The sequence below is a fragment of the Arachis ipaensis genome, chromosome B05 (assembly GCF_000816755.2).
Source record: "Arachis ipaensis cultivar K30076 chromosome B05, Araip1.1, whole genome shotgun sequence".
Taxonomy (NCBI): Eukaryota; Viridiplantae; Streptophyta; class Magnoliopsida; order Fabales; family Fabaceae; genus Arachis; species Arachis ipaensis.
In genome coordinates, this window is record NC_029789.2 from 39753229 (window position 1) to 39767704 (window position 14476).

At 35.6% G+C, this 14476-nt stretch overlaps 1 protein-coding gene across 1 annotated transcript; it reads right to left on the reverse strand.

Annotated features, from left to right (window-relative positions):
* Nucleotides 11166–12808, reverse strand: LOC107640544. Its single transcript, XM_016344058.1, has 2 exons — nucleotides 11977–12808; nucleotides 11166–11860 (listed from the first exon to the last, which is right to left on the reverse strand). The coding sequence occupies exons 1-2, from the start codon at nucleotides 12806–12808 to the stop codon at nucleotides 11166–11168; spliced, it is 1527 nt and encodes a 508-aa protein (XP_016199544.1).

Here is a 14476-nt window from a genome sequence, read left to right on the forward strand (position 1 = left end):
TGTGCATAGTGAATCAGAGTCTCTTAATGAGTCTCTTAAGGACTGTAGATGCTATTGGATTCTGACCTTGCTGCACTTGAAATGGATTTTCTGGAGCTACAGAAGCCCAATTGGTGCGCTCTCAATTGCGTTGGAAAGTAGACATCCTGGGCTTTCCAGAAATATATAATAGTCCATACTTTGCTTGAGATTTTATGGCCTAAACTGGCATTCAAAGACAGCCTAAAACATCTTAGCGTAAAATGCCCAAACTGGCACCAAAGCTGGCGTTTAACTCCAGGAACAGCCTACGCACGAAAAAGCTTCAATGCTCAGCCCAAGCACACACCAAGTGGGCCCCGGAAGTGGATTTCTGCACTATTTGCACTTAGTTACTCATTTTTCTGTAATCCCTAGTAACTAGTTTAGTATAAATAGCACATTTTACTATTGTATTAGACGACTTTTGGCTCTTATGCTATCATAGACCATTGTTCACGTTTGGAGGCTGGCCTCACGGCCATGCCTAGACCTTTTTTACTTATGTATTTTCTACGGTAGAGTTTTTACACCCCATAGATTAAGGTGTGGAGCTCTGCTGTTCTTCATGAATTAATGCAATTACTATTATTTTTCTATTCAATTCACGCCTACTTCTTCTCCAAGATATACTCTTGTACTTAATTCAGTTAAGTCAGAATGAAGGGGTGACCCATGACAATCACCCAATCTTCGTTACTCGCTTAGCCAAGATCCGCGTGCCTGACAACCTTAAAGCGGTCTACATGATGTTCAACGTAGTCATTGGACGACAGCCGGAATATATTCTCTTGGATATCTAATAAACGGACCGAGTCCGTGAGATTAGTATCTTCGTGGTATAGGCTACAATTATTGGCAGCCATTCCTGAGATCCGGAAAGTCTAAACCTTGTCTGTGGTATTCCGAGTTGGATCCGGGAAGGGATGACTGTGACGAGCTTCAAACCTGCGAATGTTAGGCACAAGTGACAGTGTACAAAAGGATCAATGGATTCTATTCCGACGCTAGCGGGAACCGACAGATGATTAGCCATGCGGTAGCTGTACTTGGTATTTTTCATCCGAGATGAGAAATTCGACAGTTGATTAACTGTGCAGAAACCGTAGAGGACCATTTTCACTGAGAGGATCCTACAGCTTGCCATGAAAGGAAGTAATGCATGGTTGGAAGAAGGCAATAGGAAAGCAGAGGTTCAGAAGCAACAAAGCATCTCCATACGCTTATCTGAAATTCCCACCAATGAATTACATAAGTAACTCTATCTTATTTTATGTTTCATTTATATTTTAATTATCAAAACTTCATAACCATTTGAATCCGCTTGACTGAGATTTACAAGGATGACCATAGCTTGCTTCAAGTCGACAATCTCCGTGGGATCGACCCTTACTCACGTAAGGTTATTACTTGGACGACCCAGTGCACTTGCTGGTTAGTTGTGCGGAGTTGTGAAAAGTGTGAATCACGATTCCGTGCACCAAGTTTTTGGTGCCATTGCCGGGGATTGTTCGAGTTTGGACAACTGACAGTTCATCTTGTTGCGTAGATTAGGTAATTTTATTTTATGTTTAAGCTTTTTAATTTTAATTTTGAAAAAAAAATTCAAAAAAAATAGTATTCTTCTGAATTTTTAAGAATGAATTCTAGAGTTTCATGAGATATGTTGAAGCCTGGCTAGCTGTTTAGACATGTCTAATCTTTTGGACTGAGGATTCCACTTCTCATTGACATGCTTGTATGTTTTATGCTAAAGCTTGGCTGGCTATTTGGCCATGTCTAATCTTTTGGACCAAAGCTTTCACTTAAAGCTTGGCTAGCTATTTGGCCATGTCTAATCTTTTGGACTGGAGCTTTAGACTAACATTACATGATTCCTGGAATTCTTATTAAAAATCTTGTATACCTTTATTTCTTTTCCAAAATAATTTTTGAAAAATTACAAAAAAAATTAATAAAATCATAAAAACAAAAAATTTTGTGTTTCTTGTTTGAGTCTTGTGTCAATTGCATGTTTTAACTTTTCTCAAAATTTTCAAAAACTCATGCATGTGTTCTTTCATGATCTTCAACTTGTTCTTGATGATTTTTCTTGTTTGATCTTTAAATTCTCTTGTTTTGTGTCTTTTCTTATTTTTCTTGTGCATTTTCGAATTCATGGTATTTAAACATTAAAAATTTTTAAGTTTGGTGTCTTGCATGTTTTTCTTTTCTTAAAAATTTTCAAAAATATGTTCTTGATGTTCATCATGATCTTCAAAGTGTTCTTGGTGTTCATCTTGACATTCAAAGTGTTCTTGCATGCATTATTAGTTTTGATCTTAAATTTTTATGATTTGTGTCATTTTATTGTTTTTCTCTCTCTTCATTAATTCAAAAAAATCAAAAATAATATCTTTCCCTTATTTTGCTCATAATTTTTGAAATTTTAGATTGATTTAGTTAAAACTTTTCAAAATTTGGTTGTTTCTTGTTAGTCAAGTCAAATTCAAATTAAAAATTCTATCTTTGCAAATCTTTTTCAAAAAGCAAATCTTTTTCATTTTTCTTCTCAATATTTTCGAAAATTTTAAAATTTATTTTCAAAATCTTTTCTTATTTTTATTTCATATTTTCGAATTTATTACTAGCATTTAATGTTTTGATTCAAAAATTTCAAGTTGTTACTTGCCTATTAAGAAAGGATCAATCTTTAAATTCTAGAATCATATCTTTTAGTTTCTTGTTAGTCAAGTAATCAACTTTAATTTCAAAAATCAAATCTTTTTAATTTTCTTTTCAAATCTTTTTCAAAATAGATTTCAATCATATCTTTTTCAAAATTTAATTTCAAAATCTTTTCTAGCTTTGACGTTAGAATTTTTTACCAGTAAAGAGATTCATAGAAACAGTTGCGTTGTAGATATAGTCTCTAAACCGACAAAAATCCCTTCGTACAAACATTTTGGGTGTCACAAGTAACAAACTCCTTTAAAAATTGTTAACCGAGTATTCAAACCTCGGGTCGTCTTCTCAAGGAACTGCGAGGAAGTATGTTCTTATTATTGGCTATAAAGGTTGTAATCGGGGTTTAGAAGATGAGAAGCAAGTAATTTAAATGACAAGTAAAGTAAATGGCAATTAAAATAAATAAATACTGTAAGGCAGACTTTTGGCAAGGTAAGAGAAGTTGGAGGTCCAACGTAGTTATCTCTCTCTCTACTAGAATGAAAGTTGAATCTAAACTCCACTTGGTCAACCTTTACTAGGGTAAAGGAAAGTCAAGGGACTAATTAAATTGACCTTTGAATCCTATTTATTTCCTAAGAAAAGGTTGGGATTACTTATGTTCAACTCAATTAGCAAGATAACGATTATCAATTATATTGAGATTAATAACTGTTGAGTTACTGAATTCTTAACCAAAACCAAAAGGGGAAAAAGTAAAATTGATAGAATAATAAAAATATCCTTAGATGGGAAGCAATGGTAACTTAAATCAAAGAGAACAATCATAAACTGAAAATACCTCAATTATCATTAATTCAAATAACAGTCTGCAACATGGAAGAAATTCATAGATCCAATTATAAAGGTAAATAGCCAACTCAGATACTGAAATAAATAAATAAAGTAAAGGGGAAGTTTAAAACAAAGAAATATAAAACCTGGATTGAGAGTCACTCTTAAAACAAGAAGAAATCCTAAATCCTAAGAAAGAGGGGAGAATATCTCCCTCTCAACTAAATCTAAATCATTGAAAACTAAAATTATGCGAGCTCCCTTTGAATGGGTGCATTCCCACACTTTATAACCTCTGGTCTATGCTGTCTGTACTTGGATCTGGGCCAAAAAGGGCTTCAGAATTCGCTGGGGGCGTATTCTGTAAATTCTGATACGTGGCCTCTGTCACGCGGACGCGTGGGTCACGCGGTCGCGTCAGCTGGAGCTTTTCCTTTCCACGCGGTCGCGTCAGTCACGCGTCTGCGTCGTGGGTGTTCTACTCAAGGCGCGCGGTTGCATCAGTCATGCGGCCGCGTCGCTGCTTCTTTGCTTCTGGCACACGATCGCGTCGTCCATGCGATCGCATGAACACCAGTTTCCTTCAAAGCTCCGTTTTGCCTTCTCCTTCTATTTTTTTATGTTTCTTTTTCCATCCTCTAAGTCATTCTACCTTAGAAAATCTGAAACTACTCAACACACTAATCACGGCATCGAATGGAAATAAAGGTAATTAAAATAATTAATTTTAAAGCTTAGGAAACATGTTTTTCACAATATGACATAATAAGGAAGGGAAAGTAAAACCATGCAATTAATGTGAATAAGTAGGTGAAGGATTGTATAAATCACTCAAATTAAGCACAAAAGAACTCATGAAATATGGGTTTATCAAGCTTCTTAGATTTTCAAAATTGATTTTCAAATCTTTTTCAATTAACTGCTTGACTTTTTGTTTGTTTTACTATTTCTTATCTTTTTCAAAACCACCTAACTACTTTTCTCTCTCATTAATTTTCGAAAACCAACTAACAACTTTTTCAAAAACCTTTTTAATTAATTAATTTATTTTGTTTTCAAATTACTTTTATTTCTCTTCTTAAATTCGAATTCTAAGCAATAATTAAAATAAAAACAAAAATATTTTTCTTTTTTTTTAATTAATTTTTGAATTTTTTCTCTCTTTCATCTCTTTCTATTTATTTTATTTAGTTACTAACACTTCTCTTCTTCTTAAAATTCGAACCCTCTCCCTCTCTCTGTGTTTGAATTATTCTTATTCCTTCTGCACTTCATTCTTCTATTCTTCTACTCACATAAAGGAATATCTATACTGTGACATAGAAGATTCTTTTTCTTTTCTGTTTTCTTTTTTTTCATATGAGCAGGAACAAGGATAAGAACATTCTTGTTGAAACTGATCCTTAACCTGAAAGGATTCTAAAGAGGAAGTTAAGAGAAGCTAAAGCACAAAACTCTGGAGAGGACCTAACAGAAATTTTTGAAAAAGAAGAAGATGCTTGGTGACTTTACTGCACTAATTTCTGACTTCTATGGAAGAAGCATCTCAATTCCTGCAATTGGAGCAAATAACTTTGAGCTTAAGCTTCAATTAGTTTCTCTAATGTAGCAGAATTGCAAGTTTCATGGACTTCCATTGGAAGATCCTTATCAGTTCTTAGCTAAATTCTTGCAAATCTGTGACACTGTTAAGACCAATGGGGTTTATCCTGAGGTCTACAAACTTATGCTTTTCCCCTTTGCTATAAGAGACAGAGCTAGGACATGGTTGGACTCACAACCTAAAGAAAGCCTGAACTCTTTGAAAAAGTTGGTCAATGCTTTCTTGGCCAAATTCTTTCCACCTCAAAAATTGAGCAAGCTTAGAGTGGAAGTCCAAACCTTCAGACAGAAGGAATGTGAATCCCTCTATGAAGCTTGGGAAAGATACAATCAATTGATCAGAAGGTGTCCTTCTGACATGCTTTCAGAATGGAGCATCTTATGTATATTCTATGATGGTCTGTCTAAATTGTCCAAGATGTCATTGTATCACTCTGCTGGAAGATCTCTTCATCTGAAGAAGACACCTGCAGAAGCCCAGGAACTCATTGAGATGGTTACAAATAACCAGTTCATGTATACTTCTGAAAGAAATCCTGTGAATAATGGGACAACTCAAAAGAAAGGAATTCTTGAGATTGATTCTCTGAATGCCATATTGGCTCAGAATAAAATATTGACTCAACAAGTCAATATGATTTCTCAGAGTCTGACTGGAATACAAGCTGCATCCATCAGTACTAAGGAAGCTTTCTCTTAAGAAGAAGCTTATGACCCTGAGAATCCTGCAATGGAAGAGGTAAATTACATGGGAGAATCCTATGGAAACACCTATAATCCTTTATGGAGGAATCATCCAAATTTCTCATGAAAGGATCAACAGAAGACTAATCAAGGCTTCAATAATAATAATAATGGTGGGAGAAATAGGTTTGGCAATAGCAAGCCTTTTCCATCATCTTCTGAGCAATAGACAGAGAATTTTAAGCAGAGCCTCTCTGACTTAGCAACTATAATCTCTGATCTAAGTAAGACTAGTCACAATTTCATGACTAAAACAAGGTCCTCCATTAGAAATTTGGAGGCACAAGTGGGTCAGCTGAGTAAAAGAGTTACTAAAATCCTCCTAGTACTCTCCCAAGCAATACAGAAGAGAATCCAAAAGGATAGTGCAAGGCCATAAACACGTCCAACATGGCCAAACCTGTAGAGGAGGGAAAGGTAGTGAATTCCAGTGAAGAAGACCTCAATGGACGTACACTGACCACTAAGGAGTTCCATCCTGAGGAACCAAAGGAATCTGAGGCTCATATAGAGACCATAGAGATTCCACTAAACTTTCTGTTGCCATTCATGAGCTCTGATGAGTATTCTTCCTCTGAAGAGGATGAAGATATTGTTGAAGAGCAAGTTGCTCAGTATCTAGGAGCAAACATGAAGCTGAATGCCAAGTTATTTGGTAATGAGACTTGGGAGGATGAACCTCAATTGCTCATCAATGAACTAAATACCTTGGTTCAACAGAAATTACCTTAGAAGAAACCGGATCCCGGAAAGTTCTTAATACCTTGCATCATAGGCACCATGACCCTTAAAAAGGCTCTGTGTGACCTTGGTTCAAGTATAAACCTTATGCCACTCTCTGTAATGGAGAAACTAGGGATCTTTGAGGTACAAGCTGCAAGAATCTCACTAGAGATGGCAGATAATTCAAGAAAACAGGCTTATAGACTTGGAGATGATGTCTTAGTAAAAGTTGAAGGCTTTTACATCCCTGCTGACTTCATAATCCTAGACACTGGGAAGGATGAAGATGAATCCATAATCCTTGAAAGACCCTTCCTAGCCACAGCAAGAGCTGTGATTGATGTGGACCGAGGAGAATTAGTCCTTCAATTGAATGAGGACTACCTTGTGTTTAAGGCTCAAGGATCTTCTTCTGTAACCATGGAGAGGAAGCATGAAAGACTTTTCTCAATACAGAGTAAAACAGAGACCCTACACTCAACTTCTAAGTTTGGTGTTGGGAGGCCATCATCAAGCTGTGAGTCTCTGAGAAGCTCTATAAGAGCTCACTGTCAAGCTATTAACATTAAAGAAGCGCTTGTTGGGAGGCAACCCAATGTTATTTAACTATATTTATTTTTTTTCATTGTTATTTTATGTTTTCTTTAGGTTGATGATCATGTGAAGTCATAAAAATAACTGCAGAATTAAAGCAAAATGAAAAATAGCATAAAAAATAGCACACCCTGGAGGACAGGCTTACTGGCGTTATAGCAGAATGGGCATTTAACGCCCAGCCTGGTAGCATTCTAGGCATTAAACACCAGAATAGGCAGCACTCTGGGTGTTTAACGCCAGAAAGGGGTGTCTGGCGTCTGGTTGGCATTAAATGCCAGAAAGGGGCAGCAGACTGGCGTTTAACGCCAGGAAAGGTAGCAAAGCTGGCGTTTAATGCTAGAATTGGCACACAGTGGGCATTTGAATGCCAAAATAGTGCAGGGAGCAGAAGTTCTTGACACCTCTGGATCTGTGGACCCCACAAGATCCCCACCTACCCCACCTCTTCTTCTCTCCTCTTCACACCTTTCCATAACACTCTTCCCCAAATACCCTTGAACAATCCCATCAATAACTCTTCCCCAAATACACTTCACCTATCAAATCCTACCCTCTTTCCCATATCCTCTTCACCATTCACATCCATCCATCATAAACCCCACCTACCTCACCATTCAAATTCAAACCATTTCCCTCCCAAACTCACCCATTCTCACACGCATTCCCTCTCTCTCCTACCCTATAAATACCACTCCTCACTACCTTCAATTTCACACATCATACACACTAACCCCCCTTGGCCGAACCCACTCCTCACCTCCATCTCCTCTATTTCTTCTTCTTCTACTCCTTTCATTCCTCTTTTGCTCGAGGACGAGCAAACCTTTTAAGTTTGGTGTGGAAAAAGCTCTACTTTTCTATTTTTTCCATAACCATTAATGGCACCTAAGGCCTAAGAAACCTCTAGAAAGAGGAAAGGGTAGGCAATTGCTTCCACCTCTTTAGGAGAATTGAGTTCCAACATGGGGCAACTAAAGATAGAGAACCAAGAGCATTCCATCATCCTCCATGAAATTAGAGAAGACCAAAGAGCCATGAGAGAGGATCAACAAAGGCAAGGAAGAGACATAGAGGAGCTCAAGCACTCAATAAGATCTTCAAGAGGAAGAACTAGCCGCCATCACTAAGGTGGACCCGTTCTTTAATTTCCTTATTCTTATTCTTCTATTTTTTTCGATTTCATGCTTTATGTTTTGTCTATGTCTGTGTCTTTATTACATGATCATTAGTGTCTAGTGTCTATGTCTTAAAAGTTATGAATGTCCTATGAATCCATCACCTTTCTTAAATGAAAAATGTTTTTATTTGCAAAAGAACTAGAAATGCATGATTTCAAATTCTATCTTGAAATTAGTTTAATTATTTTGATGTGGTGGCAATACCTTTTATTTTCTGAATGAATGCTTGAACAGTGCATATTTTTGAATTTGTTGTTTATGAATGATAAAATTGTTGGCTCTTGAAAGAATAATGAAAAAAGAGAAATGTTATTGATAATCTGAAAAATTATAAAATTGATCCTTGAAACAAGAAAAAGCAGTGAATATAAAGCTTGCGAAAAAAATGGCGAAAAAAATGCGAAAAAAAAAGAAAAAGAAAAAGAAAGAAAAAGAAAAAGCAAGCAGAAAAAGCCAATATTCATATCACAATAACAATTTTTAAAGGGAATAAAATACATTCAAAATATTACCTTCAATCTAGATTTCTAAAGACTTCATTATAAACAACATTATCTATCATAGTTGACTCTTTTCCTTCTTCATTAGAAATTAGTATCTTGAGACCTTATCTGGTTGTTACTTAAGAAAGAACCATGTATAGTTGACCGTAGCTAAAAATAGGCTTCCTTAAAAGTAAGCTTACATTAAATAAAGATTGACCATGACTCTTATTTATATTCATAGCATAGGAAACCATTATAGAAAACTGTCTTCGGTTAAATTTAAAGGGGATCCTATGATCAGAAGGGGACAGGTTCATATGTGGTATGAACACTTTCTGTCCTGCATTACTCCCAGTAATTACTTTATCTTCAATAATTCGTTTCCCAAGCTGAGTAACAATCAACCGTGTCCCATTGCATAAACCCGAAGAATTATCAATGTTTCTAAGAAGCATAATCAGTATACCAACCTTTAATTTGATTTCGTGGTTTGGAAGATCGAAAGACTCGAGACCATTGAGAAATTCATGGGTGTGAACAGCTGTAGCACATCTGTTTGTGTCTTGGACTTGCAAGCCATATCAGCACTGAAGTAAGAAACATGCTGTCTTTGATTAATCTTCATTATATATTCATTAAGGTCATCTACAGTTTGAAGTGTTGGTGCCAACACAACTCTATCTTGTAAATTCTTCTCGTCATCTGAATCCTCAATGTAGTTTTTGAATATAGATGTTACAACAACTTCAATTGGATTAATTCAATCTTTTATCAAGATGTCATCTGGAATTTTGATTATACCAATACCATTAGAAATCTCACCGATCTTGCCATCTCTTATCTTCAATAACTAATATGCAAACTCCCTTAAGCTTTGATCAGATCCTTCAATGTTGTTAGATCCCTTTGATCTCATATTTTGAGTCAACTTCAACACCTTACAATGATCCCACAAATAAGATGAATTGATGGTTGCATTAACTACATCTTGTCTGGAACCCTTAGGTATTACGGATAAAATCTGTCGAAAATCACCTTCAAACACAACTGTTTTACCACCAAATGATAGATTTTTCACTATTTGGGTTAAAAATCTTAAGCAAATCTCTCATGGTACGATTAAGAGCTTCAAAACGAAATTAATTGTCCATTGGAGCTTCATCCCATATAATCAACTTAGATTTCACTATCAACTCGGGTAATTGGCTTCCTTGTCTAATGTTGCAAGTTGAAAATTGGTTAATATTTAAAGGATTTCAAATCTAGGATGAACCGTTCTACCGCCAGGAATTAGCAAAGATGCTATACCGCTAGAAGCAACTGTTAATACAATTTGGCCTCTTGAATACAAAGATGCAGTAAGAGTTTGCCATATGAATGTCTTCCCTGTACCACCGTAGACATATAGAAATTATAAACCACCCTCACCCCAATCGACACTGTTGATAATAGTATCATAAACATTCTTTTGCTCAGTGGTCATCTTCGCAAGTTTTATTAAATACTTTGACCCTAAGTCTTGTCTGTCATACAATAATTCGACATTGATTAGTTATTATTTGAAAGATCGCTAGAAACCCCATCCTCAAAATCAATGTTAGGAAAAGGCATGTCAGGGTAATCCATTAGACTACGATTATTCCTCTTAAGAATTGTCTGAATTTCTAGAGAGTGAAATTTAACAACTCATTGTTGGATAGAGTTAGTCCTACATTAAAAGAAATTAATCAAGTGAAAATATTAATATAGAAATATGTCATTTGAAAATTAGAAAAACTTAGAAGCAAGTTAATACCTGGATGGTTAAGTAGTCTTCTTCTATTATGAAGTATACCATCAGAAAGTATTTTCCATGTCTTCTCCCAAACATATAGGGGTATAGTCATTGAGTTAGAAAATAAAAGAGTGGCAAATAGATTCCTAAGGTATTTGCCAGAACCCCAAATGCTTGCTTTTTCAATTGCTTCAATATATTCTCTATCATTATCCAACAAGCCACGAGCAAAACATGCCTCCCAAAATTATTTGTAAACAAAACCATTGTATGTTCGAATGTCTTTATAACTTGTTGGTTCTTTCACCAAATTAAGAAGTATCCTAAGATAATATGATTCCCCCGAAGAAGGAGGAACAAAATAAACACGACCAATTACATGATGTGACCTTCTTCGATGCCATTTCTTAGAATTAGCATTCCATATAAATTTGGAAGAAAAGTCTACATAGCTCAACTATTTTGCTTCCTCGAATTCACAATTTGCTTCAAACCATGCCAAAAACATGGATTGGTTGATAGTTGGCCTTTCGACCATATCTTTCAATGATTCGTGGTTTTTGAATAAAACAATCTGTCACTTGGCAAGGGAAAAGGTAAGCGAATGACTGCTAGGTACCTGTAATGGATATCATATCCCATAATTCGCCAAGTTGTTTCGCATGGATTTAAATATCCACAATCATAGTTCATCTTTATCTCATCAATCTCATCATATAATGATTTTGTAGACCCCTCGTGGTAAAAGGAAGCAGTAACATGGTCATGACCCTTGTTAACATGCTTGAACAAATATTTAATTGACCTAGATTGATTGCACCACTCAACATTGATGTGAGCACCATATTTTAACAATAAACTTCGATTGTGTGGAACAACCCATCTATTATCTAATTCAATCCCAGATTTCTTTATAGTTCTGCCATTGTCTCTGCGGCAATAAACAGGATATCCATCATAATCAATAGATGTGGAATCAACAAAACGCATAGGAAAATTCCTCAAGCACCTACCATTGTCCATACATGGTGAATCCTTTAAGGAAGCTCCACATGGACCATGAATCATCAAGTTACTGACTGCTTCATAGTACTTTGCATCAACGCTTTTATTTGGTATTTTCGCAGATATAATCTTATCAATATCATCAAGAGTAGGGTACTTGTCCCATTCATGAAGAAATAACAGTATATGTGCGTGAGGCAAACCACGCTTCTGGAATTCAATAGTGTATACCACTGTGAAAAGAAAAAATAATAGTTAATAAGACTTTTAATTCATATAAAGGGTTTGTTACTATGTTATTACAAAATGTAACTAATCTACTCAACCAAAAATCATACTTAAAAAATACTTGCAACGACCCTTCCAAATAACATATTTACACGAAGATCTTTAGCCAAGCTATCTAGCTTCATTTTAAACATTCTACATACAATGACAGGCCTGCCTTCAGCTTTTAGTCCCCGAGTAGACAAATGATCCACTATTTCTGGCCATTTAGGATTGCATGTAAAGGTAAAGAATAAATTAGGATAACCAACTTTGGTACAAATTGCCATAGCATCTTGATAATTCTGAATTATATATCTAAGACCTCCAACAAAAGTTGCTGGAAAGACTATACATCTATCGTGTGTAGTTGCCGAATTATCTCCATTCACAACAGCTTCACAGATACCTTTATAGAGATCACACTGTACATTTTTCTGGTGAAAACGATAATAATCTAATTGAGATGATTCGATCATTGAATATGCATCAACTATGAATTGTTGGAATAGTCGTCTAGAATAAAGCAAAGGAGAACTGTCAGAGAATCTTCTCTGAATATAAAATGCAAAATAGTCCCTCATTGTTACACACTTTTCTTCGTTGTCATTCTTTCTTTTAATGCGATTAAGTGGTATATGCTCTCGAAAGCCATCCTCTCCATATGGAAACAAAATTGGACACTGTAATCCAAGATAAGATAGATTCAGTTCGGTTATACGCTGAAGACTTCCAGTTTGGGTTTGAACAACAATATCTCTTTCAGTTCGTGATGCATCAAAATCACCCACAATTATTCCAGCCACTTCTGATACCGAGGGCAAATTATATCTTCTTCCATCTCGTCCTCTCTTACCAATAAGCCTAAGCTTAACATTTTTTTGAGTGCCATTGTTCAAAAAGTCTCTAACCATGCGAAATGACTTTACTAACACATTATTTTTATCAAGCATCTCCTTTAGTTGTTGGATAATTAGCATATCAACTTTGCTCCTTTAATCATTCCCACTGTCCAAAATTAAATCTCTGCTTTATTATATGGTTCATGAAACTATTAAACTCAATTCAGGACTAACTTTAATGTTTATAATTAGGTAAACCCTACTAAAATACTAAAAGAAATATAATCAATTATTATTTCTTAATTTTAAATCATGTTTAATCCACTTTAGAAAGAAAGAAAATCTTATTAATATACCTTGATTGAGCACCCTTAACAATGCAAGACAAATAAATCTAATAAATTAAATTTATTAATTGAATGAAATTTAACATAGAGATACACCACTAAGAATATATACCTTACAACTTGGATTCTATTAGATATCTCATTGTCCGTGTCATATATATATAATTATGGCCCAATCGTCTATGGAGGGAAGCCTTCGGGCGGATTCGCGTCTTCAGGGCCTCCGTCCAACTTGTGAGTACGAGTGAATAGGGGGTGTGATAAACCCATATTTCATGAGTTCTTTTGTGCTTAATTAGAGTGATTTATTCAACTATTCACCTACTTATTCACATTAATTGCATAGTTTTACTTTCCCTTCCTTATTATGTCATATAATGAAAAACATGTTTTCTAAGCTTTAAAAATTAATTATTCTAATTACCTTTATTTCCATTTGATGCCGTGATTAGTGTGTTGAGTAGTTTTAGATTTTCTAAAGGCAGAATGACTTAAAGGATGAAAAAGGAAACATACTAGAATGGACGGAGGAAGCAAAATGGAGCTTTAAAGAAACTGGTGTCCACGCGATCGCATGGATGATGCGATCGCGTGCCAAGCACAATCAGCAGCGATGCGGCCGCATGACTGACGCAACCGCGCGCCTTAAGCAGAATACACATGATGCAGTCGCATGACTGACGCGACCGCATGGCAAGGTAGAGCTCCGAATGACGCGACCGCGTGACCCACGCAGACGCGTGACAGAGGCCACGCACCAGAAATTACAGAATATGCCCCCAACGAATTCTAAAGCCCTTTTTGGCCCAGATCCAAGTACAGACAGCATAGACCAGAGGTTATAAAGTGTGGGAATGCTTCCATTCAAAGAGAGCTCGCATATTTTCACCTTTCAATGATTTAGATTTAGTTGAGAGGGAGATCTTCTCTCTCTCTCTTTTAGGATTTAGGATTTCTTCTTGTTTTAAGAGTAACTCTGGATCCAGGTTTAATGTTCTTTTAGTTTTACTTTTATTTATTTATTCCAACATTTGAATTGATTATTATAATTTACGAATTATTCCATGTTACAAATTTCTAATTGAATTAATGATAATTTGAGGTATTTTCAGTTTATGATTATTCTCTTTGATTTAAGTTGCCATTGCTTCCCATCTAAGGACACTTTTATTATTTCAGCAATTTACTTTTTTCCCCTTTTGGTTTTGGTTAAGAATTCATTAACTCAACAGTCATTAAACTCAACATAATTGATAATCGTTACCTTGCTAATTGAGTTGAACTTAAATAATCCCAACTTTTTCTTAGGAAATAATTAGGATTCAAAGGTCAATTTAATTAGTCCCTTGACTTTCCTTTGCTCCGGTAATGGTTGACCAAGTGGAATTAAGAT

Bases quoted from the DNA above. Each gene is read 5' to 3' on its own strand.
- LOC107640544 (XM_016344058.1), bottom strand. From the start codon at position 12,808: ATGGTTAGAGACTTTTTGAACAATGGCACTCAAAAAAATGTTAAGCTT. The intron at 11,861-11,976 runs GTATTTTTTAAG...TTCTTTTCACAG, and splicing joins ATTTGGAAGGGTCGTTGCAA to TGGTATACACTATTGAATTC.